This window comes from Fulmarus glacialis, unplaced genomic scaffold (genome assembly GCF_000690835.1).
Source record: "Fulmarus glacialis isolate BGI_N327 unplaced genomic scaffold, ASM69083v1 scaffold3752, whole genome shotgun sequence".
In the NCBI taxonomy this organism is placed as follows: Eukaryota; Metazoa; Chordata; class Aves; order Procellariiformes; family Procellariidae; genus Fulmarus; species Fulmarus glacialis.
Genome location: NW_009199639.1, coordinates 123,495 through 150,363, shown reverse-complemented (window position 1 = coordinate 150,363; position 26,869 = coordinate 123,495). Strand labels below are relative to the sequence as shown.

Below are 26,869 nucleotides of genomic sequence, written 5' to 3'. Positions count from 1 at the left end.
GGAAAGAGAAGAGAATCCCTTCTCGTGACTTCTACGTGAGAGAAGCTATCTTGGCCAAAGAAAATATATTCAGGTCCAATAAATCCCTTTTCAACAAACCCTATCCTTTCATGTGATTTGAACACGAAATTCTCCATTGAAACTGATGTTTTTATATTTGCCTGATACAGCCTCCAAAGATTTAAGAGTCCAGGATTTTTCATCTCATTCAATACCAAAGAATTCTCTGCTTTTCACAGAACTATCCATCTCTGGAGAGAGGGAGCACAGCTCTGGTTGGTGAGGAACACAAACTGCCTTTGCAGAGGTGTACTTTATACCCGTACTTTTATACACACCAGATGAAAAAATTGGAGTAACTGCATGTGCATGGATGGTACAGCACAAACAATTTTTCTGTGACATCACTAAAAATGCAGCACCAAGAATTGAAACTGCATTAGAAATACAAAGGCAAAAAAATCAATTATAATTTGGTTGCATCCAGAAAAAGAGAAGCATACTTAATGTTTTGTTCCTTCAGCTTTTGTTTGTACAATAAGTATCTCTACAATAGCAAAAAGGGTTAATATTTCTGTTTTTCTCTGCATTATCAACAATGGTAAATCAGGACAGATCACTCACTCATCGGTATTTGATCCGCATTTCACAGGAAACGCTCCCCCTTCTTTCTTTGCTACAACAACTGTAAACTTCCAGTGTTCAAAAATCTGGACTTGATTTTCAGGCTTTTCCTACTTTTCTTCTTTTAGAGAAGTTTTGTAAAATTTATACTGAAATATCTTCCCAGTAGTGGAACTTATGTTACAATGATGCTTTTTAAACTGAATTGCTAATTTTTATCTGAAATTACATGGATAGATCTCTAAAAGTCAACTTCGTCTCAATCAAGCTTTCTAAGCAACATAGCCCAAACATAACTAAAGTTCACATTAAATTGAGGCTTATTGCAAGCCAATTTAAATTTCCAATGGATGCATTTAGTTAGTTTGGTATTTGTTTTTAATTTAAATATGAAAACTTGAATCATTCATTTGCACTGATCTACCCCAATGCTGCAGTATTGCTGCCAAAGGCAACAACATAAATTAAAAGCCTTAAAAGCCTTGCTGCTCATCTCAAAGCCTGCCACAGAGTCCTGGCCCTCTCCCTGCAGCCACTACCTTCTCAACAGTGGCAGCAAAACTTCTCCCACAGCTCTGCTGTGAGCCAGGGTTAAAAACTGCTTTGGATAAAAAAAATAACCTGAAAAGAAGTATTTCAGTCAGTTCAGTTCCCTATTCCGGTTTGCAGCAAAGCCTTAGGCCAGCGTTGTCCAAAGACAGCATCTACAGCAACACCCTGCTGCCCAACACTTTGCAGTCACATCATAGCCTGAACCACAGGATCTATTCTTTTGACCAGAGAGAAGAAGTGTAGCCAGCCAGGAACGAAAGGGTTAAAATCCAGAGATGACTTCAATAAGCTGAAGGCTCTCAATACTAAGATGCTTGAGAAAGGAGCCACAAAATCCAAAATAACTGAACGGTCTCAGTAATGCAGCAGGAGAATGTACTTCAGTGACATCCTAAATCATAACAGAAAATGAGTTTGGATACTTAAGCTTATTATCTCCTTAGCCAGTAATTGGTGCTCGCAGTAAGTCTGTGGGACTAGTCCCGCAGCTCACAACAAATCAGGGCTGATATGTTCTGGAAAAGGAACAGGTGACAGTTAAACGTGTCCTGTTTAAATGTTTATGGCTATGCCTAATCCCAAATAGTGCTATCTACATCCAGTGCCAGTGATATATTTTTCTCTTGTGGTCTACACGTTTTATTGCTAAACAGAAGCAGCAGCCAAAAAGGCCCAAGTCACACTTCGGTCTCAGGTGCAGCAGGCAGACCCAAAATAACACACATGGCAAGTGCTGACAAATTCCCACATTCACACTCACAGTTATCATCCCTTTCACACCAGCAGTGACACCCCTTACACAATCACATCCTGGTTTTCACCTCAGTGTGGAGTTACGCGCAAGATGCAAGCACCAGAAATATTTTTCTAGATGCCGTCGGTAAAACATACTCCTGTGCTCTAATGGTCTGTAGGTGAAGGTGTAGTTTAAACAAATATCAAATGCAATTTCCAGGTTACTCAGTGGAGATGAGAATGTACAGAGGTAAGAGATTGCCATGTGTGACTGATATACTCCATTCAAAGTGATTTTTCATGAGAGTAAAATTATTTGGTAACATGCCACTAAATAGTCTGTAATTTATGCTATCAATTTGCAAAGTAAGTAGAAAATCAGCTCATTAGAAGAAAAAACATATTTGGAGGTGACACTGATATTAGTGTATGAAAACACATTTTAAAAGAGACATCAAATTCTTTTTTAAGGTTTTATCAACCATTCTGCAAAACGTTTTGCAAAGCCAGTTTTGCAGCTTTGTGTTCCTCCAGATTCCAGTCTGAGACGCCGCTCTCAGCCAACTTAAACCTCCTACCTTCCAGGAGTTGTAACACTCCTTGACATCCTCCCCGCATCTGTGGTATTGCTGGTGGTGGCTGAAAGCTATTTGGAGCTGAAGTGCTGCCTGTGTCCCATGCTCTGAAAACCAAATTCCACCATTGAAAATGACTGCTACTTCAGGCAATTACCTCTGATTGAAGGGTAGAAGAGCGCATGTGATTTGAGAGCCTGTGGAATTCTCCAGGCTATTTCTTGTAAAGAAAGGAATTATGCAAATCTATATAATGTCATCGTCATTATATACGTATGTAGATAGCACTTTCTGGGAAAGGCAGAACTTGTGGAGCTGAAAGTTGCATTGACATTTTTCATGCTAATGTGTTATTTTGATAATTACCAATGCCAGTGCCAGAAAATTACATATATGCCAGCACCTGTTTTCTTCTTGAACATCAAGAACCAGATCTTAGGGCATCTGTAATTGAGCTGAATGCAGTTTTGGGTACTATTCATGGAAATGGAGGCCAAGGGGGGGCTAAGTAAACCTCCCAAGAGAATTATTACCCTTTTTCAATATTAAATAGACCTCTTTATATTGATAGTTTAATTAGCGTGCTCGGATTGTGGGGCATGAGTGACTAGACCTGGTTAACATACAGTTACCAGAAACATTTGTTATGATAGTCTTTGATGCCATCTGATTAAAAAAAATACTCCCTGGTGACAACCAGGAAAAGATTGCCTCTCAATTACAGCAAAACCCAGCATCAATGATACAAACCGCATGGACTCTTACTTGCAGGGTGGAAAAGTGAGCTGTTTTCATTAAGTAACTTATTTTTCACAGCTGTTATGTTATTTTTAAGTAGTTTTAATGCCACTATGCATATTAATTGCTTATTGCCTTCCCACAAGCTTACTACATTCATTATAATTATCGCTTGCTAGAGCAAAGTCTCACATATGTTTGATGCTATTTCCCTCTTCTGTTCTCTCTGCTCTAAATGTATATTCCTCTTCCAACTCCTCCCCAATGTCATGTTTCTCCTTGTCATTTGGATTACATTCCTGGTCATTCCAGCCTGGGGGGAAGAGGTCGGGGGGAGGTGGGCTGCTTTCATTTTTGCAGCTTACTCTTTGCTTCTCTCCTCACATGGAGTTGGAAAAGTACATCAGTCGAACATATTCTCAGCCAGAGGTTTGAGAATACACAAGGTTCCCGCCTTTGCCTTTACAATTCCGCATTCAGGTCATTACACTGTGGTTTAATTTGATCAATTGTTACAGAGTATTTGGAGCTCCCAAAAAGCTCAAGCAAAAACTCTTCCTTTTCTTAAAGCCTGGCTTGCACTATTGTCAATGAAAGCACATCGATAAGTGAGGGACCACAGGACTCCAAGTCCTTCACTGAGTTCAGCACCTGTTAAATATTTACTGTCTGCTCTTTACGGGAGAGAGGGCACTTGCTAACGGATGAGCACAATGTCATTATCTTACTGCTGTAGTAAACACCTTTTCTTTGGACTAGAGGGCCACCAAAGATTGCTAGCGCTTTAAAATCCTACCCTCATAAACAGAAATAAGATGGAGAAAGGAAAGGATTAAGAGGGTAAGTGAATTATGGAAAAGAAGCTCTTAAAAACCATTATCCTCCCCTCCCCAAGCACCTATCTTTGTGAGTGCAACTTCTCTACTTATTCACGCGAGCGAAGGTTCCTCTCACCTCATACTCCTCTTTAAATCCATAGCCCTGTCCTCGCTTCATCTGGGTGATGTGCTGCAGCAGGTCGGCCACTCGGATGGCTGGCTGGAACTGGCCCCGAGGGTAGGACATTTCCACCGGCTCGCAGCTCCGGTACGGGTGGGTCTGGATAGTCAGGGTTGGCTGGGTCATCTCTCCATGGCTACTGTCTGTTTTAAACACAGGGAGGCAAAACAAGCTTTCACCTATCTGGTATTTCCACTCTCATTTTTGCTCTGTTTGTTTTTTTGTTTCTCCACCACCCCACAGGTTGGTGCAGGCAAAAGAAAGTAAAGAATAAGTAGGAAACACACGCTTGCCTACAGCTGCCTAGAAAGACTGAATCACACTTGAATATTTTTTGTGGCAAGGAGACAAACCCAAAGAGATGGGAAAGAGAGTAAAGAGCCAATCAGGCTAACGAGGATACAGCACGTAGAGCGAAATAGCACATTTTGTAAGGGTGAGCTCTGCATAACGACTCCAATGGCATTACGTACCTTTCTTCACAAACCTGCAAAGAACATGACTGAAAGATGCATACAGATGAGCAAGATATTCAAGCGGGATTTGGGGTGTACAATATGAGATAACTGAAAGGGGTCCAAGTTAATAGCAAACAAATTTTTAGCATTTCAAATAAGCCACGCAGGATGTTAGAGGCAAATTAAACTGCTCTGCAAGTTCAGGCCTAAAATTTGTATGTCAATGACAAAGATGTAATATTATCAGAAAGAATAAACCAGCATAAAAATATAGTTATCTTGCATGCAGAAACTTAAATTTCAGATACGTAAACTTAACAGAAAAAGTTTCTTTTTGAAAGAAATGGATTAAAAAAATCTCTATCATTATGCAGATAGAATTGTAACCTCTTATATCCCCAGCACAACACATATACACAACAAAATATTCCTGGTGGACTAACAGAAAAGAGCTTAAATAACCAAACAATTGACTGTCACAATAGTTATTTTTAACAACAGAAACTCAGACTAGATGAAAAATTTAGTTTCTTGCCAGAGTTGACCAAATTTAAACAGTTTGTCAAATAAACCATTGTTTTTTCCTATGATTATGGGCATCTGAGATGCTTGGGTTCTTTGCACATGCAGACCTTAACAGTCTGCATCAATTCTTTCTGGTCTTACCCAAACCCAAGCTATTAGCAAACAGAAAACGTATCTCCCTCAGATAGTTCATTAAAAAACCCCTTAAGACTGCATACGCAAGGCTTGTTTCTTACAGAAAGGTTACTGACAAAGAGCCTAAACACTATCCCTTGTCAGCAATACTACGGTCATGTTTTTGAAGGGATAAAGAATAAATAATCAAATTGCAATTTCAGGGTGATTTTTGTGAGGCAGAAATACGGCCGGAGTGCTATTGTAAACATTGCTATCCTTGAGAAATCACCATGGAGTTTTGATGGGAAGCAGTCAGGACCTCTGCCACTGTCCCTCACTGCAAAGTTGGGTAGGAGTAGACAGATGAGGGCATTGGACTGGCAAACCACGACATGACAAAACACGACAAATAATGCTTTAGCTGTTTACTGTTATATTAGGGGGAAGATATCAAGACAGGCATATGCTCTGTTTTGAAGTTGCAGGACCATCAGAAGGCGAAAGGAACGCCAGCAGCGGACACTGCCGCAGGGCAAGCTGATCTCCAGTGTGAGGTAAATAAGTCTGGTGGTTGAATTATCAGAGATGCTGAACACATCCTGCTGCTTCTGAAATAAATTAGCACAAAGTGATCATCTGCTCTGAAGATTAGGCTACTGAATTTAAGGATTTCTGAATCCCAGGTTGTCATAAACACAGTCACATTCCCAGGACACTCAGAGATTTACAGAGCTATGGCTCTAGCGAAGCAACCCTAGATACAAAATGTGAATAAATTTGGGATTTAAGGAAGAGTAACATCCAAAGCGTTTGTATAATCATCCCTAATGCTCCGACTAATGACAGTGTGAGAACTCTGAACAGAGGGAATTTCAAGGCTTATTAATTCCCCTAGTTGGATTCGCTTTCCCAATGCATCTTTCCTCCCCTATTCCCTATTAACCTCCTGTAATGGAGAGGAGAAGATTTTTATCGCGGACCATTTCCGACAGACGTACTATGCTTAATTTTCCATCATTAGGTTTAATACAAACCCAATTTCACAATTGGCTTCTCTGAGGAACCTACAAGTAATGCCACATTTTTATCAGCCCCAATTAAAAGACATTACAATATCCCTACTCAAGAGGGAGTCTTAAAACTAATGTGCGGTTCTAGTGCTAATACAGTAAGGGCACACGCAGAGCACAGGCTACTTGTAAAATGTAGCTCAGATCACTCAGCTCCTTTGCAGGCAATTATTAATTTCTCTCTTCATCAGATCCTTTAATTCTGGTGTACTTGGCTCTCTCCTCAGAGAGAAGTATCATAGGGAGAGGTGAAAGCCAGAAAAGTGGTGCCCCCTCCTTCCCAGAATAACTCCCTCAAAGCAGGCGCCTGTGTTATGAATCGGGAACTAGAAGAAGCTGCTCAGCAGCAAAGAAGGATCTGACTCTGGCCTTTGGGTTTCTAGTGACAACTGTGCTTGTGGTCTCCTTGGTCAGACAGCTAAAAAATGGGACAAAACCCACTGATTGCAGTACCAGCTCTTGCAGCATGGTCCGTGGCATCGCACCGTTTGCGTGCCTCTCACCCAGCCAAGTGTTTCTGCTTCAAAAAAAAAGTGTCACACAATCTGGGTCATCCTACTGTCAACCGGATGACACACATTGCTGAAACTAGGCAGAAGATCACCTCCTCTGGACGTCCATGACAGACGCATCTTGAATGGCCTCTGCACTACCTGAAAGAAAACCCAAGCCTGACATTTGCACCAGCTCAGGACATGTCAGTTATTTCCACAAGCATTTTATCTGGGCCAAGGAGAGAGTGGAGGGGCTTTTATGGAGACAAATTGCTGTGTACGAGGCGAGCCTAGCGTTCATATGTTCTGCTAATAAAGCCTGATGCAAGAAACATATTGTTCCTTCTCCATCTAATCACACCATGAGCCCGCACCTAAGCATGGTTAATGAGGCACTCACACAAGGCACGACACCTTCTCTCAAGATGTGCTGTTTACAGCAATTTTGCGAACAATTCAAAATGCAGGTAGGAGGGGAGGTAGTAGCAAACTGATCTCTCACTAGGACAATCAACCAAAAGTCTTTGGAGGGCTTGCAAGCAGGCTTTGCTTTTCCTGCAGGTTGCAGCTATAAAACCACGTCTCATTCCTTTTGGCACCGTATTACTGGAAAAGACAACAAAAAATACCAGCCCCTCAGCAAAGTCAGACTTCTGCTTTAATTGTTGCACTAAAAGCAAGTCACAGCAATTTTCCATAGCCCCTTCTCTACGTCCCCTTCTCACAAACATGTCCCCATTCCCTTGCAAATGAGGATGAGTTTGTAGGACAAATTCGCCAAGATTTTCACTAAAGTTTCGGCACTGCTTCTAAAGCATGTGTGCCTTTTATGAGTTTTCAGTGAGAATAGCAAATCAAGAAAACAGATTTTTTTTTTTGAAAGATGCTTGAAATAATTCACTCTAATACTCAGAAACTACTAAACATACATAATCGTGCATCAGGTTTTTTTAATTCTATTTCATATGCACCTCTTATTTCTAGTCATATGTCCCCAATTTGTTGATAGGAACACATACCACCATATTTCATTGCATACCAATGATGGAATACAGTTTCAAGAAATAATCCAAATTAAAACATTTCAAGAGATGGTGATTCCATTCTGACCCCAAAAATTGTGGTAACGGTTAATTACCCTTGCTGTCTAAACATTTCTTAGTTGCAATTTGATTTTGCTTAGCTTCGACTTGCAGGCACTGAATCTTATTATACCTTCTGTTAGATTAAAGAGCCCTCTGAGCATTTGAAATCTTGACCCATGCAGGCACTGATCAAATCACTTCTTCAGTTTCTCTTTGATAAAGCAAATCAATTGAGAGCTTCTGAAGTCTCATTAGGGCAGGCTGTTCAGGGCTCCGGTTCCCTTCTAGAACCATTTCCGATTTTCCACAATTCTTTTTGTGCAGCTGTAAATAAAACAGGTATTCTGCATGTTGCTGGAAACATGCTGTTTGTAAGAGGATCGTTTCTAATATTAGCAGCTGCAACAGCAAAATATGCTGTCAGCTTGTTTGCTAACCCTTTTTAGTGCAACACTCTTACTCCCTATACTAAGATGTCTGTTGCCAATGCAGATATTTTGATTTCTGAAGCTGGCACTTTCATTATCAGCCTAAGAGTTCACAGAATACCCTGAAATTTTGTATAAGACATTAAATCAATGATTCACTCACTCTCACACAACTAGCCTGATTGGGAAACTCTTCAGGCATCTCAGCTTATCTGCTTAGGGTGTAACTGCAGATAATCAAATTTAACAATGTTGACTCCACTTTTAATATTCACAGACTCTCCCTGCTTATGGAATGGTGCTTCTTGTGACTCTCTTCTTTGCTGGAGAAATAATCATGAACCTGCTGAGGTAAACTCTGAGGTCTTACTCTGCCAAGAGAAACGTAAGGGAGTCCAGCGTGCAGAAAAAAGCTGAAGCAGAGGCCAGCTGGGTGGCATCTTTCCCCGTTTGATGAGTAACCCTGAGGGTGAGATATTATTGCCTGCCTGCTGCTACAACACCTTGTATTATATACTTTTGTTGCTACCCAGACAAGTAAAATAAATATGCCTCCCGCCACAGAAAAACTGATAAACTTCTCCATAGATGTCACAGGTAAGACAAAAAGCAGCTGAGAAATTAGATTCCCAGCCTGGAAGTGGCTCTGTGTGATCAGACCCCTGTGCAACGTCCCAGTAAGGCTGCTGGGAGGGGACCTGCTCATCCGGAGCACCTTTGGGGATTAAAACTTTCAGTCCTTTTATAGATGTCATCTTGTTTCGCAAACGTAGTTTTGTTAGTCTGAGAGACAGGAATCTGGACACAGAGTATGACGTTGCCTTCTGACCAGAAAACTAACCTATGCCTCAAACAACCAAGAGCAAGGCTGCACTGAGGTGTCGTCTCGTATAGGGAGAGAAGTTTCTTCCAAAACTTTTGCTTTCATATCCACAAATTCCTTCTGTTTCTGAAATGACAGGCCTATCATCTCTGTTTATATTTTTATTCTTTCAGCCTTGGCAAGTGTGTAACACGATAAGACATCCTTTGCACAAAATAAATTATGTTTGGAGTGGTGTTTGTGATGGATTTAATTACATATGTCTCCAATCTCTCTACACTAGAGTAAGGGTTGTCAATTATTTGACATCTTCCAAGGATGACTACTGCATGGCTAATATCTCTTCCCCTTAAACTAGGGATATGGTGCAAGCTGGTAAAATTAATTTGCTTTTTTGTGTGCATCAAGGCTTATTATATGATAAATATCCAGCTATAATATGCTATATACAATACAAACAGTGGTATGGCAAACTGAAGTCAGAACATCATTTGTCTAATGACATCAACTGAGCTATAAAAAGGCATGTTCCTTAAAAAAAAGCCTTCTGATACCACGTTTGACAGAGAGCGGAGGATGCATCTTTCATTTCGAAGGCTATGAAGAAGCCACATGTGCATAATAAAAAAAAAAAAAAGTGCTGGAGAAAGTAATTTTCTCTAGATTCTAAAGAGATTTTTAAGAATTGCTGGGTAAACACCTCACACAAGTGTATTCTAATCTTATAAAAACTATTGCATACATTTTTTTCATCAGTTAGCATAGAAGAAAATCCCCTTAAAGATGTAAGTCAAATCTCTCTTTGCCTCCTTGGTGAAAAGAGGCTGTCAGATCTACCTACCTTACAGACCAGTTCATTAGTTACAGCTGAAAATCTACTGGCAACTTCCAAACACACAAAACTAGAAACCACTAAAGACTGGAAGAGAGAGTTTTCCAAGCTACCTGATCATCTTCTGGCAGAAAGAAATGTAAGAGAAATTCAGCTCAAGTAACAGCCTACAAGGGCGTGCACCTCCATTGCTCATTCTGCTGCAGGCCAACATTAGCACAGCAAACTGATGTGAAAGCCTCTCCCACAGCTCCTCAGAGGCTGACATGGCCTGGGAGGCTACAACTGAACAGATCAAGCCATTGATTTTCGAGCTTCCATTGCATAAAAATAACTCATCCCACAATTTAAAAAGCCAGTAATGGTGACACTTGCTAATGCAGCAATATAGAATCATAGAATAGTTTGGGTTGGAAGGGACCTTTAAAGGCCATCTAGTCCAACCCCCCTGCCGTGGGCAGGGACATCTTCAACTAGACCAGGTTGCTCAGAGCCCCGTCCAACCTGACCTTGAGTGTTTCCAGGGATGGGGCATCTACCTCTCTGGGCAACCTGTGCCAGTGTATCAGCTTCTTAATATCTTTTTAGTTCTTCGAACATTAGGTTGTGGATATACCCGCAGCAGATGGATTAGGCACAGGTAAAAGCCCATCCAAGCTACAGAAGACTGAAATTCAGGGCAAATTTCTATGTCTAAGCACAAGCCAGTTTTTGTGTGAGACTTGATCACAGTGAGCTTTCTCTGCTTGTTCCGCCCATCTGCAAGGAACTACAGGGCACTATAGTCCTCACCCTCTCTGGAGGGCAGCGACTCTTGTTACTAGGATCCTCTTGAGTAGTTGAAATGAGAACATGGGTAAATGTCCTTACACACTGCCAGGAGATGTTAATGGATGCAATGAAGGACACGTTGGTTCCCCTGAAGAGACTGCCCTGATGATTTCTGCTGAACGCCTTCAAGAGCTACTGGCCATGCACATTTTCTCCAAAAACAACCTCTAAGGTTGTACTACCTCCTGTTCAGGCTTTACAGTACTGGTACAACATGGGCCTTACTGAAGTATTAAAAATAGGGAAATGTACCTCCTTTATTTGTTAGAATTAAATATTCACTTCTCCAGTGAAGATGCTTGCACAAAACATTTAAATCCAGAGTTGTCTACAAATGGGAGAGAAAATTATGGAGCTAAAAACATGCATTACATAAAACAGTATTAATCAAGCACAGGATAGGGTAGAGGCAAAACCAACATCCCCTATATCTTACTATCAACAAATCATGTCACAGCCAAGCCTAGGGAGTCATTCACTATCACAGATACAGAACATTTATTAGCAGAAGGCATAACAGATGGGAACAAATAGCACTGAACTGCAGGTAGTGCCCAAAGACGGATATTGGTAGTGAGATGACTGATGCCCTTTTTAAGATCTCTTTTTCTTTCCCAGGAATGAGTATTAATAAACGTCAAAAATTAAACTTATTTTGCTCATACAGCAACATCCAATGTCTGGTGAATCTGTCCAAGAAGCCAGAATGCCAAGGTTTTAATTTGTCTTCAAGTCACAAGATAAAAATTTCTTCAATGCTAAGGGCTGTTTCACAGCACCTGTGGCTGTCAAATTCAGATGGACCTGGGGGGGTGACCAGTCTGTGTAAAGCATGTCTTAAAAGTGCTCTGTACTTAACTTCCCATGTGTAAAACAGGGATATTGATCCTTACTCAGATACAGTGGTTAGTAGAAGTTAAGTTTAAGAGAGTTTTGAATACATAAACACAAGACCTGTTTAATTCCTATTTCCTCTTTTTCCTCTCTAAAATTTGGGACTTTGAAAGTTTTGGCTTTTTTGGCTTTTGCTTTCCAATGAGAAGCACAGATTGAATCTGTCTATCGCTCCTTGAGCTTCAGATTACGAAGTGTGCAGTTCACATCGTAATTCTCACTATCGGGACAGAGGGGAAAACAGCTCCCTCAAATGCGGGTCCAGTTTTCACAGATGCCGAGTACCAGATTGAGAGCGGTTTGACATATTCCAGCAAACTGCAGATCTGGGCCCTGTTTCTAAAGCAAAGCCAAAGGATAAATCTACCTTTAGACTTTTCTATTGACAACACTGAGTCTCTGGGAAACGAGAACAAACCTTCTGGAAAAAGGACTCCTTTCCTTCCCCACCTTGTTAAAAGAGGGCTCATTCATTGCCATCAGCATTTTGATAGATAGCAGGATAAACGTGTGTATTGTGGCAGCCCCTCCAAGTCTCTGTGCCCCGGTTGTTAGTCTGTAAGCCAAGGCACATAGGCAATCGGTTGTAATTTCTTCCTGGTCTAACTGTGGCCCTTCAACACGCTCAGAGTAATGTTTAAAGCAGCCACGGTAGATTACTGTGTCTGGAAGTGAACATTTACTGTACATAATCCAAAATGACGGGTCTGATAAATACCACTGGTTAGATTCTGATCAACCACACATCATCTTTCTGATTCATAGCGGAGGAATTGCGTTCTTCAAATTCCACACGCAGGCGGCATTCTCCAGGGAGAGCCTGAAGTTGTAGGCTGCTATTACTCACTTTCAAGGGTACACCTCCCATAAGTTTCAGGATAACTTCTTTTATCAGCTAACAGTTTCTGCCAATTTTGCTGTCTCTGTTAACTTACTGTAAAAACGTATTATTTTTAAAAATCCAAAAGCTAAGAGCTGCACACTGGATGCTTTATTTATCATTTGAACAAGAAAAGCTGATTTTCAGAGATGCTGAACACCAACACCTCCCTCTAAAGTTACCAGCAGCCAGAGAACAGCCTCCACCTCTAAGAACCTGCCTTTTTGTTATCCTCTCAAACCCATGCCAAACTGCTTGGACATTTAGCATTTAACTCTCAGCATACACAGAATAAGGTGGGGCCGCTTGCCCAAACCCAGCCTCGGATTTCACCAAATAACGTTTATACTTGCGACTGAGTCCAAAATCGTAAGCTCCCACCTGCTTTGGACATGCAAATCCTCACTTATATTTGCAAGCCTTGAGGCAAACCTAGCTGAACCTCACTCACAGGACAAGGGGGAATGGTGTTAAACTAAAAGAGGGGAGATTCAGACTAGAGATAAGGAAGAACTTTTTTACAATGAGGGTGGTAAAGCCCTGGCGCAGGTTGCCCAGAGAGGTGGTGGATGCCCCATCCCTGGGAACACTCAAGGTCAGGTTGGACGGGGCTCTGAGCAACCTGATCTAGTTGAAGATGTCCCTGCCCACGGCTAGATGGGCTTTAAAGGTCCCTTCCAACACAAACTATTCTATGATTCTGTGCCAGCTGCACAGGCACAACCACCTGCATGAGTCAAAACTAAGCCAAAGGCAAGGTGGCATGTAGGGTATTCGGCCCAGAATGTCAAATCCCATTCACATAAAGAAAAAACTCCTAAACCTTAATTTTTGAACTGTTCTTTCCTTTAAAAAATATAAAATATCAATGAATAACAATAATAAAGCATGAGTAAAACAAAAGGCTCTCCAATTAACACAACACATGACCACAGGATTAATTATGATTTTGGAGCAGAGCCACCGAACAGTGCTCTCCGAGCTATTTTCAAGGCGCAATGAGTGCGTTTGCTCTCCAATGAAGTGCAGTACACCATACCTGTCTTCTTACCTAAAAGCGTAGTCGATGGAACAGTGTCTGATGATACTTTGAGATGGAATTCCGTTCACCCACACGAGACGAATCAATGGAAATCAACAGAAGATCAACAGGAAAAAAAGTTACAAAAAATGAAAACAAGGTTAGCTGATTCTCGCACTCAGCAGATTCAGTCTATAGGTCATATTGGGAAACATACAAAAGCAAAGAAAATTTAGAAATGAAAGAAAAGTCTGGAACTAGTACCTGAGTAGTAGGAATTCAACAAAGATTTGCTCTGAAGGGTTTTGCTTTGGACAGAAAATGAACAAGGAGAGGGTGATGCTAGGTAGGAAAGACATAAGGAAAAGACTTTAGACATATATTAAGAGAGAGAAAGAACAGGGAGAATGTTCCTCAAAGAATACAGTAATATGGGATATATAAGGCTTATCAAAATGAATTATATTTTTCATCTCGACATGCATATTACATTTATTACATTGTCATCATGATGGATTTTCTTTAATATAAGCACTCCAGACCCCAAATATAGCATTGTAGTTATTGTAAATCAATGTGTTCCTGCACAGGATACACATATAGGACTATATTCTAGATACCCTTTTTTTTAACCAAAGGAACAAACTTATGTTTTTGTCTCTAGAAGAAAGAGCCTTAAAAATGACCCCCAAAATACAAACTACAGAGAATCAAATGCAGTATTAACAGTAAAATAAGCCTGCTCAAACACAACGTACACTAGAACCACAAAAATATACAGGTAGAGTAGCAAATTTTTTTTGTTAAAACAATACAAGATAACAAGGGACTTGTTCTTCAACCCAGGACTGTTCATAGCAAATCCTATAATCCTTTTCCCTGTGAGCTGGGTTCTTTCAGCAAGACAAGCATCCCTGCTTTCTCCCATTAAAGCATTAGCTTTCTCTGGACATGAATCCACAAATTATTTCCATATTAATCAAATATTTATGGAAAGGAGGCAAGTCTCAACATCTTCACAGTAGATTCTTTTCTTGATAGTAAATTTATGAGGCTGGTTTGTATCTACAATAGCATACATGTACATTCTTACTGTAATCCATCATTTCTGAAGGCATATTCTTTTGTTATCATTCTGCATTCACTCTTAGAGTTACAGGCATTTATTTATCTCCTCCTCAAAATGTTGGGAAACAAGCTAACACAAATCTCAGTACATCAGAAAGATGACAATAGATAACACAGGAAAAACTATTCCATAATCCAACAGATAAAATTCAGTATACATCAAAGTAATTTCAGAAGCAATTTTTGTATCTCTAGAGCAAACACCACTTAAAAATTTCAAGCTATTCTATGGGGTGAACCAAAGAAGTCACTAGTCTAGGGAGTTTCATAAAGCCTGCAGAATTACCTCCTAAGCAGTATATAGTCATCCAGTAAATGAACTTGCACTCATTCTGCATTCTCCTGCCATATTTTCAGACTTACACCACTTGAAAACATATTAAAATAATCAAATTTCTCATAGGTTAGTCTGCTGGAGTTCTGCCCCAGCTGCCTTCAAGCCATAAAGTATCTCTCATTTGAGGCCTCTCGTATTTTCTCCCCGTGTTTGTTAGCTTAAATCAGACCCTCCCCTTACTGTACTTGGAACGTGGCCATTTTTGCAGATGTATAAAATAAGGTCTAAAAAGAGTAATTTGTTTGCCCAGGGACACAGAGCAAGTCAACAGTCAGGGCTTGGAGCGGGACTCAATTTTTCTGAAATTTGGGAATATAAAAGAACTCATTGGGCCATACTGCCTTTCCAGGAATTGCTGACGATAAATTACTTAGGCAGCTGAAGACATACACCTCACTTCAGTGAGTTTGATTAAAAATGTTACCAACTGAGGTTTATGAAATGAACCATATTTGTGAGACAGGGAGGTAAATTCTAGATTATTTCTTTAGAAGAAAAAGGGGAAAAAACCCCACCAAAAAACAAGTTTCCCAAAACTTTGGAGAGCTCCTCCTCAAAATCAGTCAGGTAGTGGCTTGAGAGAGATATGTGTACACCGTGCTGCTACCTAACCAGAGGTTCTTACAAGCACTAGTGCAATCACAGGAAACGCTTCCAGAGAGGATTTCATGTCAGGGTAGAGATTAAGACTTCATTTAAAATTCTCTTTATACTCCCTGGAGTGGCACATGAGGCCACACAGATCCCTCTAGGCATGCAGAACGGTGGAGGCTCCTTCCTATTCTGAAAATGATTCTCCCTTGCTTTTTGTAAGATTTTCTGAACTAGCAAACCCCACAAAAATCCCAAACCAGTATGAAAACCAGTAAAAGGGATTTTGTTTTGTTTTGGTTTTTTTTTTTCTTTTTTGCCTTTGATGAAATTTGGCTTTATTACTATGAATTTTAGATTTTTTCACTACGGAAAGCATCTCATGGTCATGATCCTGCAGGTCCTTGGACTGCATTTAGCAGGTATCCCAACTGGGAGCAAAAATTATCTATGGGGTAGGAATAAGGACTAGATCTTGATGTAATTGTTGTGACTTACAGCAAATCTAAAGACCTTTGCATTTCATTCATCACAAAACATGCAGGATCTGGAGAGGTGTGAATTTAGATGGTTCCTGCCACTTACCTACAGCTTCCTTTTATCTCCTTGTTCTCACTAGTAAAAGCACAGTAGCTTGGTAACTGTACAACAGTGCTCACTAATGCAAAACTCAGTTCCCTACAGCTTCCAAATGCTGTCTTCAAACTGTGTTTCTGCCTGTAACATTAAAGCAACCTACCTTATCTGTACCAGTCCCACTCCTGCGAGTTGTCTGGAAAGCAGTCTCCTCCCAAACGGAGATGTCACAAAAGTTAAGCACACCCTAATAAATCAATCTCTAGCAAAACTGGCTGCATTTTAAGAGATTAAATCCTCAGAATCAAACAGTTCCTGCCAGAAACCCCCGAGGATGTCAAGATGGCTACGCTGGTGACATGGCATTTTCCTGGACGAGCACTATCCACGGCATTTTAGCATTGCAAAGCCAGAAGAGCAGTTCCTTTGTGCAGGACATATCGTTAGTGCATCGTTGCTAAGATGATGTACTACTGCTTCTCCCATCACACGGATGGGCTGCCAAATTGCACACAATTTATGTGCAATAACAACCCCTTGCACACCCTTCTGGGCAGTGCACAGATGCTGGTGGATGATTTTAGGCCCACCTTGCCTTCAGTTTGTCATGTCATTTCATTTCATAATAACCCTGCACCGAGGCAATGCCTACACGTGACTGTGCTGTGCCACTCGGAGGAAAACACCACTGCTTTCCAAACATTCCTGCAAAGCGAGGAGCAGGCTCAAACACTGCAAGTACCATCACCTACCTTTAACGGATTTAGGATATATTTTTATTTTTTAAAAAGCAAGATATTGGACAAAATGAACAACTATGATGAGCCTGCTCCTCCTCCACATAATCCCTGGGTAAAGCCAGACAAGCTGGAATAGCCACGGACTAATCTATCTTTCAGCAAACACCTATTCTGATTCCATATGATGTCAGAGACAGAGGCTGAGTCTATAAAATCTCTTCCGTTTAAACTCCTGTTTGTACCAGTAAGAATTCTGCCTGAACAACAACTAACAGTGTAGAATGGAAAGAGGGATGAGGGGCTTTGCTTTGGGCCAGGAAAGATAAATGCCCATTTCTCTTCCACTTCTCAGCAAGACCTGAGGTCTCCCTGTTCCAGCACAAGGCTACAGATCTTCCAGAATGTAATTACATTTGATAATGAACACCTCTGCCAAACGATAAAATTCAAAACTACCGATGCCCAACAGGACTGTGTGCTCCTGAGCACTGCGCTGGCCTCGACAAAGGACTCCGCTGCACGCAAACAGCATGACTTTATGGATCACACCATCTGCACGAGTGTATGTTGAAAATATAAGCATTTCCCCCTACAGGACCGAGACAGAGCAGGTGAAGAAATCTGCATTTTTACCAACAGCAGAGACAGGAGGATGGTAACTCTTAGTGGTGAAAGAATCACCGTTACTTCACTGCATACTGTTTTCAGAGCTGCCTGTAAAAGCACTCAGGACTATGTCCCCTCAGAAAAGGAGGGGCTGGTAAGCAGAAAGGCAGCTGCTCGTTTTTGGTGTCCTTCGTGATGCAGAGCGCCAGGCAGCACCCGCTATGAGGAGGGGGACATTGCTTCTTCCTTTACAGCCGCTGGACCTGTCAGGTGGGAGCTCCCCGGGGTGACAGTGCTGTAGGCAGACAGGAGTCACCCAAGAACAGCAAAAGTCCTGCAGCAGGAGGAGAGCAGTGGCCAAGCTGGGAAGAAAACAGCTTCTATAGGGAGACTCATGGAATTTGTTCTGTCTGGAAAGTCATTGAATTGACTGGGACAGGAAGGAAAAACGGGCAGGAAGGACACATGCCCTGCAAGGACACTGTCATCTGGAGATAAACTTGCTTGCAAGTCATTCAATAATTCTGAGGTTTCCTACTTAACAAGTTGTCTTGTTCTATTTTATTGCTTTTGTGAGCTAGCAAGCTGATCTTGGGATTGAAAATACTTAGCTTCTCTTGGTGGACTTTCTTCAAAAAGGAAAGGGGTATTTCCTTGTCACTGCTACAGCCAACTCGGGCTCCCGTAGCTGAGGGTCAAGACAGAGAGGACGACTACCTATCATGAGATATCTGCAAATGCTGTTTTCTGTTGGGAGGCAAAAGGACAATTTAAGAAGGAATTTGACTGCTGCTTAAGACAGACAGCTGACTTCAAAAGCTAGGATGGATAACCCCCTGTAAAACTCTACTAGTTAGCACAAAGGTTAAGAAGTAATCCTATTATGTTATTCGAAAGTTAGAGTAGGCCCATATAGAAACCCTCAAGTATTAAACCCTATTAAGGCAATTTTTTAAAAAGAAAGTCTTCTATCCATATAATTCCTGTATCAGCATGTGCACGCTACTGCACAGTAGAGAACTTACCTCCAACACCTCAGCATCCTGGACTTGGCAGTAAAAAATTTAGAGAAATCATGAAGGCTTACTGGTAATTGTTTCTCATGGATATAAAAAAGAAAAAAAGAAAAGAATCGGCCCATGACCTGACTCAGGCTGTGTTATAGAGAGAGGTAGTGATAAAATTTGCAGTGCTGTCAGACAAGCGAAGGACTAACTGATTAAAAAAAAAGAAAACCTGGAGAGATGCTTTTTTACAAAATTAGACACAACGTATTTTCTATAGTTGCCATTTCAAGTAAATGACTCAGCTGTTTTAATTAGTCTCTCAAAATACCAAGGGAAAAAAAAAATGAGGTCACATTACAGGCTCATCTCTTCTCTTGTTTTCTGGTTGGAAAAAAATGCCAAAACTTTTAAAAATCCAAATTCTGAAGAAAGTGTTAAAAATTTCATTTTCCCCATACATTTTAAACAAGCTACCTTCGCTGTTTCTAGGGTGTCTGTTACAATGCTGTCCTCTGCTACCCTGTCTTTCAAAGATGAACTGCTGATAACTCTTGCTGTCTCTTTAGGAGATATAGCTACTCAGCACCTGAGAAAATTAGATCTTGACTCAAGTCAATTTAATATCAGACAGAAGCGTTCACTGCTAGCCTTGACGGTCCCAAACACCTACTTATCCATCTCACAGGTATGATACACAGAGTGGCAGTAGCAACACATGCAGATGGAATTTGACATGACCTACAGATAGAGGGAAAAGAAGAATTCACTCAGCCTGTCCCACTCAATTTGAGATTACAAAGGTTTCAATGATAAAACACATTTTGTATTATAAGCGCTTCCACATTAGTCATTAGGGGAAAAAACACCTCACTAAAGATGTTTAAGAAAGACAAAAGAGTTTTAGTCGTACTTGTGTTTCAGAGCTGTTCCCTGTTCAAACTAGCAGGCTAAGTGTCAAAAGAAGGAGTGACATTCCCATAGTGTCTAAGTTAAAATTTATTTAATACAAAAAAGTTTACAAATCCACCATGCAATCCACCATGCACTCAATCTGGATCTAACGAGGCTAAAGTATGACTTTGTGCTGCTTTACCCACAAAACTCTTCCAGCTACAGAGGTCTGAGTGGTTTACAAGTATTAGCTAAGATTAGTTTTACTGAACCCGTGTGAAGAAGAAACGGAGGACGCAGACAAAAGAAGAAATGCTGTCTTTCCATTCCAGTTCTCTAACCAGGAGACCATGCTTTCTTTCATAACAATTTCATACAGAAAATGTTATTTCATCCTACAAGTCAGCTAAGTGATTTGATTCAACTCTACTACTCACAAAGGAAAAAATATTTCTGAAGAACAAGCAAACATATGCCTTTTTGACTGTCTGATGTAGTTATTAGAACAGACTTTATAAATTATTCTCAGTAGATTTAGAGTCAGAAGGAATGCTCTACACCTATTTGACAGTTAAAATAGGGGCAGTGTCAGAGACATTTCAGACAACTGATTTCTATCGAGCTTTTGCAATGATCTCTATCACTGTCATTCCTAGCTCCTCAATATCGTGCCCATAGGAATAGGTCCTTTTAAGAATCTAGAGCTCTCCAAGGGGGACATATCCATTGCAAGCAAGTTAAACTTACTGAATCCATTAACATCTTGGCAGCTGGAAGAAAAAGCTTCTTCATTGTGAACAGCACTGAGTTTGGTAGAGGTCTTGTCGGAGGTAGCCACGGGACCCATCTCCCTCTGCGTGCTGGTCTGAGTCTCCTTCTGCTTCTTGGCTAGCTTCCTTTAGGGTATTTTGAAGAGGGGAGAAATCACGGTCAGTTTTCCCCCATTAAAAACAAAACAATGAGAAAATATTTTGAAAACCACGATTATCCCATTTGGTCAGACATGCAGGGCATGTGGCAAACCGCACGAGAGGAAACCCCACAACTTTTTAATATAACCGTTGCGGAGCACAACAAATATAGTGATACCAGTCTCTGAGCTTAGCCGTCCCTCCCAGTAACTGATCTTGCACAAGCCTGCATCACCCCAGCAGTAGGAGTGCTACGTCAGCCTTGAAGAGGGTGGCAGAGGTAAAGCCCCTGGAGCGGGTGTCAGCCGCTCCAGGACGGGCAGAGGCACGGGATGAGGGCAGCGATCAGAACCGCTCAGTAGGAGGTAAAGGGACGTCTGCATCCATCCCACGGGGCACCTGCACCGGGGATTTTCTCCGAGTGCTCCGGTGGAGAGTGTGACCTGACTCTGTGCAACCCGAGAGCCGGAGCAGGAGTTCTGCCCTGTCCCCCAGCAGAGCAATGAGGACTGCACCTCGACTAGATTTTGACATGCACCCAAACTGCCCTGAGGATCGACAGTCAGTGAAGGGTGGGGCAAATTAAAGGTTGAAGTTATTTTAGAAATGTCCAAATATGCCTCTGTTCTGGGAAAATGGGTCTTTTCTTATTTCGAGGAGACGTCAAAAACATTGGCAAAAGCAGAAACACTGCCTGCTCTGAAAACGCTAACAAAGCCAAGAACAAAAGAGGTTCCTCTTTTGCAAACACAGCTAATAATAAGAAAATGGAAAGAAGCAGGAAAAGTGAGCTGCTAAGCTTCCATTGACATTTGACTGCCCTGTGCTTCATTCATATCAGAGAGCAAAACTGTTTAAAAATGAATGTGTGACATTCTACAACCCGCACCTTGAAAAAATATCACACAAATCCCCAGCACCGGCAAAGACCTTTGCTTACACGACTTCCGTGGATAAGAAAATAAAACAAAATAAAAGGGAGAAAAACAGATTACCGTAAGAAGAAGCTTTAGTTTTCTTTTTTCCTCCAACTCAAAGGAAAAAAAAAAACCCTAACAACTAAATCATTTTGCAAAGAGGTTTTTCTTCACTAAAATGACATGCTTATGGTAAGTACTACCCATCTTTTAAACTTCATTAGATTCCTAACAGGATATTCCTTGCAACATATCCCAACAGGCTTTATTTATTCACAGCACATGTCAGAGCGGCATTTACAAGCAAGTTCAAGCACACAGCTGAGCCCCAGCCCTTCAGAGATGGGCAGCCAGGCCAGTTACGCTCATCTGCAAGGAAGGGTCAAAGAGAACTTAAACCTTTGCCTACGTCTGTGGGAAATTACTATTTTAAAGCAAGCTGATAATCCAGACCAGGAGAGCACAGATTTATGGAGAAATGTCCAATGTTTGCTGCAAACTTTTGAATACATCTGTTTCATCTGCTACACCAGTTGAGGTTCAGCCTTTTACAGTTAGTGGTTTCAATTCCATAGCTATTTAAATTGGGTACATCATTACAGAGTGCATATTTAGATCTCACAAAATCTCTACGGTGTATCCACTTCTGCAGATGAAGATGCAAACAGGGGAACTGTCCTTGAGTGATGAAGCAAAAAGCTGGCGTTTAATGATGTTAAAAGCTTTGCTTCCAGCGTTCAGCAATGTTAGCACAGTCGGATGTATTAACTGTGAGCTACAGCCGTGGGAGCCCCCTTTCTTTGTGCTGTGGTACCTGAGGTAACAACAATAGTCTTGAAGTGTATTAACCCTGCTATGCGGATATTTTAATCCTTTAGGTTTGCTAATCACACATGCCTATGTGAATTTTTTGGCACAAAATTTCTCAGTGGGAAACACTAATCCAAAATGCGGAAGTCCTTAACAACAAGCACTCTGGACTGCTGGGGTGAGCCATTACAGACGACCACTACCGACGTTTAAAAATGGTGAGTCAAAAAGGGTGACTTCCTTATTAAATCCAGATTAAATTACTTGTGGCAATAATTATCTCTAAGTCCCATTGCCTGGTATCTTTTCAGAAATGCCAACAAGCTACAAAGAGCTGGAATTGGCAAACTCGTTTTCTCTTTCAGTGAATGAGCAATAACATTTCTGCATGTGCCAGGCAGCAAAAAATAACCCCAAACCCAAGCCCATTAGTCCCCAAAGGCCTGCTTACAAAAGCCCTATGCAAAGCAGTTCTACCTGGTCCTGTAGAAGACAGAGAGGCCCCTAAAACATTGGCTTGAATGCCTAAAAAGAAAAGGTGACATGAGTTTAAAGTTCTCAATCTAACTCGCACACACAAACCAGGCTGCTCGCAGGTGGACCAGCTAACGCTTATGCAAGTTCAGAGAGAAGCCACACAGAAAATTGTTCTGCATCTGAAAACGCTACAATTTTCTTTCAACAGCGTGTTATCAGTTTCCACCTTTCTCCCTCTCTATTCCAAGAATGTAAAAATTCTTCATCTAAATTTAGAGGGAAGACAGATCTCTTTTGAGGATTTCAGAGCTAAGCTTGCCAGACACATCAAGGGGCTCTCGGTTTCTAAATGTGCCTTTTCTGCCTTCGTTACGTGTCTGGATAGAGTGGCAGCACAGGACTAAGCCTATTTGGTCCTTACCATCGTTACAATTCATAGAAAGGATTATAAAATCAAATGACTAGCACTTTCTAGAATGTTAGGGATGTGACTTAAACCCACAGCTAGGTAGAGGTTTATTTCCCAGCATGTCAAAATGCCTTTGGAATTGGAAAAGCATTTATCTGGAAATGCTGTTTCCAAAAATAGGGCACTTCAAGAGATCTCGGTGAACCACTGACAAGCTGCATCAGTGACACGGCTGCTGCTCTCCTCACTGACCAGCCTCCCCCGAACACAACATCTGCAGCACCCAGATGAAACTGCTCTCAGAGCATTAGTGTCAATCACGGGCCGGCTGCCGCCTGCGTGTACCCAGCACGGTCTGTCACCAGGCACTGAGAAGACACTTTCCATCTCATGCATTATGCAGTTGAAAAGGGGAAGAAATAAAGGACCGGGCAGGTATTTGGAAGAAGAGTCTGATACAATCAACACCGGGTGAAGAGGTTGAAATGTCAAAATGTGAATAAGGTGATATTAATGGCCGTTTTATGTTTAAGTGTAAGGACAATGTGCCAAGAAGAAAACAGGAGCCCACGGATGGGAGTTACTGGGTTCCCCTTTTCAGTTCAAGAGGGTTTGTAAATGAAGAGATGATGTTTACAGGCACTATACACACACAGGAGGAATGAGACAGAAAGATGCTCAAAGCAGAATAAAAATATGAAACCAGCTGCATAATCAGGCAGTTGAAGCTAACCCAACCAAAGCAAGGATACGAACTATTGGCAGTGAACCTGAACTAAGTGCAAATTTTAAATTAAAAAAAAAAAAAGATGGAGATTTGATTCAGCTACTTTGGAAACATTCTACTCCTATCAGAGAATAAATATAAAATGCTGAAGGACTATATTAAAATTGCGGAAGTTCCAGTTTAACACTCAAGGAATGCAAACTTAGTATTGACTACAAAGCATTTACTGCCATGGGCATTAATCAGAAAGCTCAAGCAATATTTTCAGTCAGATGTATCTGCAGGATCAGACCCCTGTTTTGCAGAGGTTTGGATAAACTTCAGGGATTATATTTTAAAAGCAGCTTCAAACTCTTCTCTAACTTTTCATAGCAATTTTACATGCATGAATGTTAAATCTGTAACTGCCACTCCTAAAGAGCTCTTGTACATGTACGTTGACAGGTTTAATTTTAGAAGTTTCACAAGGATGGATTATATACACCATAATGTAGATTTGCATGCACAGGTAATTTAGACATTAGGTATAGATCACATAAGTTAAACATGACATTTCCTCCTACAGAAAAGAATTGCATATTGACCTCATTTTCAATAAGCAATTTAAGAAAGCTACAAAATACAATTCCTTTTAGATATTTGTGCGCAGCAGCCTGCTAGGAGTACCCGTATTATTTATGATGAAATCTGCATAAATTTAAGGCAGGCAGCGATCAGCCATGCAAATATCCAATTGGGAGCACTGGTTAAACAGCAGTTCTATTGAAAAGAAACTCTGTCTCCTAAACTTGTAGTAGATCACAAACTCAGTTTGAAAGAACAGTTTCATGCTGGTATAAAAATAAGGGAAGGATTATACACGGCACTATGGTCTGCAAGCCACAGGTAATCCTTTTGCTCTGACCGAGGATCAGTAAGGCCTCTGCTGCAATACTGCACTTCAAATAAGATGTGTGCCAAAGGGACACATACAAAAGCAGAACAAGAAAGGTCAATCTAGGAAGCGTGACCTACAAGCAAAGACCAAAGGAAATACGGATCTTTAATCTAGAGAAAAGAAAATCAAATAGGGTTGATAGGTCTTCAAACGTATGAAAAGACATGACAGGCAAGCTGTTCTCCCCGTCTCCAGGGGCTGGGGAAAAAGTAATGGGGCTAAGCTATGGGAAGGGCAGTTCATTTTAAACTTTGGGAAAACTGTATGCAGCAGAGACTGCCCGTCTCTCAAGCTGACTGGGCAGGTAGGCTGTGAAATCTCGGTCACTGGAGGTCTTCAAAGAGAGAGCAACAGGAATGAGGGTTAAAAGCAGTACAGCCTCCTGGCAGCCCGACAGCTGGGGTATCTCCTCCCCGGGCTCCGACGGTCCCACTTAAAACTGTGGTTCACCACATGCTCCCTTTGTGCCGACTGTAACCTCGGCAGAGCTGAGAAATATTCTCTGGCCTAAGCACATAGGCAGCTTACTGCTTCTTATAGCCACTGTAAGGGCAAATCCTCCACTTACCGGCAAGCAGAGAGCGAGCTTTACTTGCACTTTTTTAGCGCCTGCCCTGGTGAAGCCAAACCCAGTGCAGGTTATTGCAGGGGCAGAGGGAACTCACCAGAGTAAAGGGGAAGAGCGAGGACACACCACTTCTACTTACAAAGCAAACATTACTTGACGCGAGAAAGTGATGTAACGTAGATACAAGTCAAAAGATGCTCTGAAATATTTTGTACTGTGTGTATACAAACATAGGTCTTGAAAAATGTCGGGCTGTGCTCTCTAAGCTTTACTTGATCAAATTAATCACTATTTGTGGAGGACATATAAACTTTAGACAAGACAGGTGCATATAAGAGCCATACAGTGTAAGTATATGCTGGTATAGACAGCCAGTAAACACTGCCCTCTGCAAAGTTTAGGCTTGCCATCACCACACAGATATGTTCTAAATAAAATCTTTCTGGATTTTAATTATATTTAATTTATATTTAATTATATTTTTTCCTAATTTGCTTTCATTAGACTGGCATAACCACTGATTCATGATTCTGTTTTTCCAGCATCTAATGAGAAAACCAGTTTCTTCTTAAAATTCTGATTTAGCAAGCTGACCTGTGCAGGCAGATCCCACCATCCACGGAACTATATGGAGATATTTATGTATGTATGTGGTTACAGAGAGGTATGCCTATAAATAAAATAATGTTTTATTTCTTTTCAAATGTCCCACAGACGGTGGAAATAAATTCAGCGCAAACTCTGTTATTTCAGAAAATGCAAGTATAAATTTAGCTTAATACCTTTGACAGATCCTCTCCCATGAAAAGAAACTCCTGGCTGAAACCACCAAAATAATTAAAATTGGTATGAAATTATGACGAGAATTGAAGGGGCTTCCTACATTGCAATCGTGTCCTCAGTACTCTGGCCAGTTCAGGGGAAAAGGAAAACAACATATTGGCCATTGAGTGCCCTTTTCTTACAAATAACATTAAACTGAGTGCTTGTAACACATACACGAAGCATTTCCAGAAATACTTCTCTGGTCTGATATCACTCTTGATTAAATTTCATTCTGCAACCATTACCCAGCCCAGGAGAAAGAAACAAAACAAAACAAAAAAAACCAACACAGCAAACATTTCCAGTCCTTTTCCTGGTGAGGAAGTAATAAAGCATAGATGTGGGGTTGCTGCAGTTGAAAATACTGTTGCAAAAGTGGTGTCTGTCATTAAATGCAAAACCTCCTTTAAACCAGATGAATTGCTGTCTGTGTTTTACAGCTTCAGCTAAGAAAAGAACCAAAAACTTTCGGACGTGGATGGGTTGCCATCTTACATCGCACATCATATCTTACAAAGCATTAGACTTAAGTGCAATGTGACAGAGCCAGCAGTTCTGTACAAACCTTGGACAACATTTGTAGTGGTGTAAATACAGAGTAACTCCTCTGAAAAGGTTCATGCGACAGTGATGCAATGAGTGCACCAGGACGGGAACTCCTAATTCTGCATCCCTCTCTTGCCATCACAAAACCAAGTTCTGTCCAAGGATCTCAAATCGTAAGCAACTAA

At 41.1% G+C, this 26,869-nt stretch overlaps 1 protein-coding gene across 1 annotated transcript in view; it reads right to left on the bottom strand.

The window, feature by feature from the left end:
• LOC104073505 (receptor-type tyrosine-protein phosphatase T) overlaps positions 1-26,869 on the bottom strand; it is a 150,955-nt gene that overhangs the window by 32,927 nt on the left and 91,159 nt on the right. The window contains exons 10-13 of the mRNA XM_009573313.1: positions 20,305-20,453; positions 13,946-14,023; positions 13,712-13,747; positions 4,179-4,366 (exon numbers count right to left, since the gene is read on the bottom strand). Of these exons, the coding sequence (XP_009571608.1) occupies positions 4,179-4,366; positions 13,712-13,747; positions 13,946-14,023; positions 20,305-20,453 (451 nt within the window). The remainder of the gene's footprint in view (positions 1-4,178; positions 4,367-13,711; positions 13,748-13,945; positions 14,024-20,304; positions 20,454-26,869) is intronic.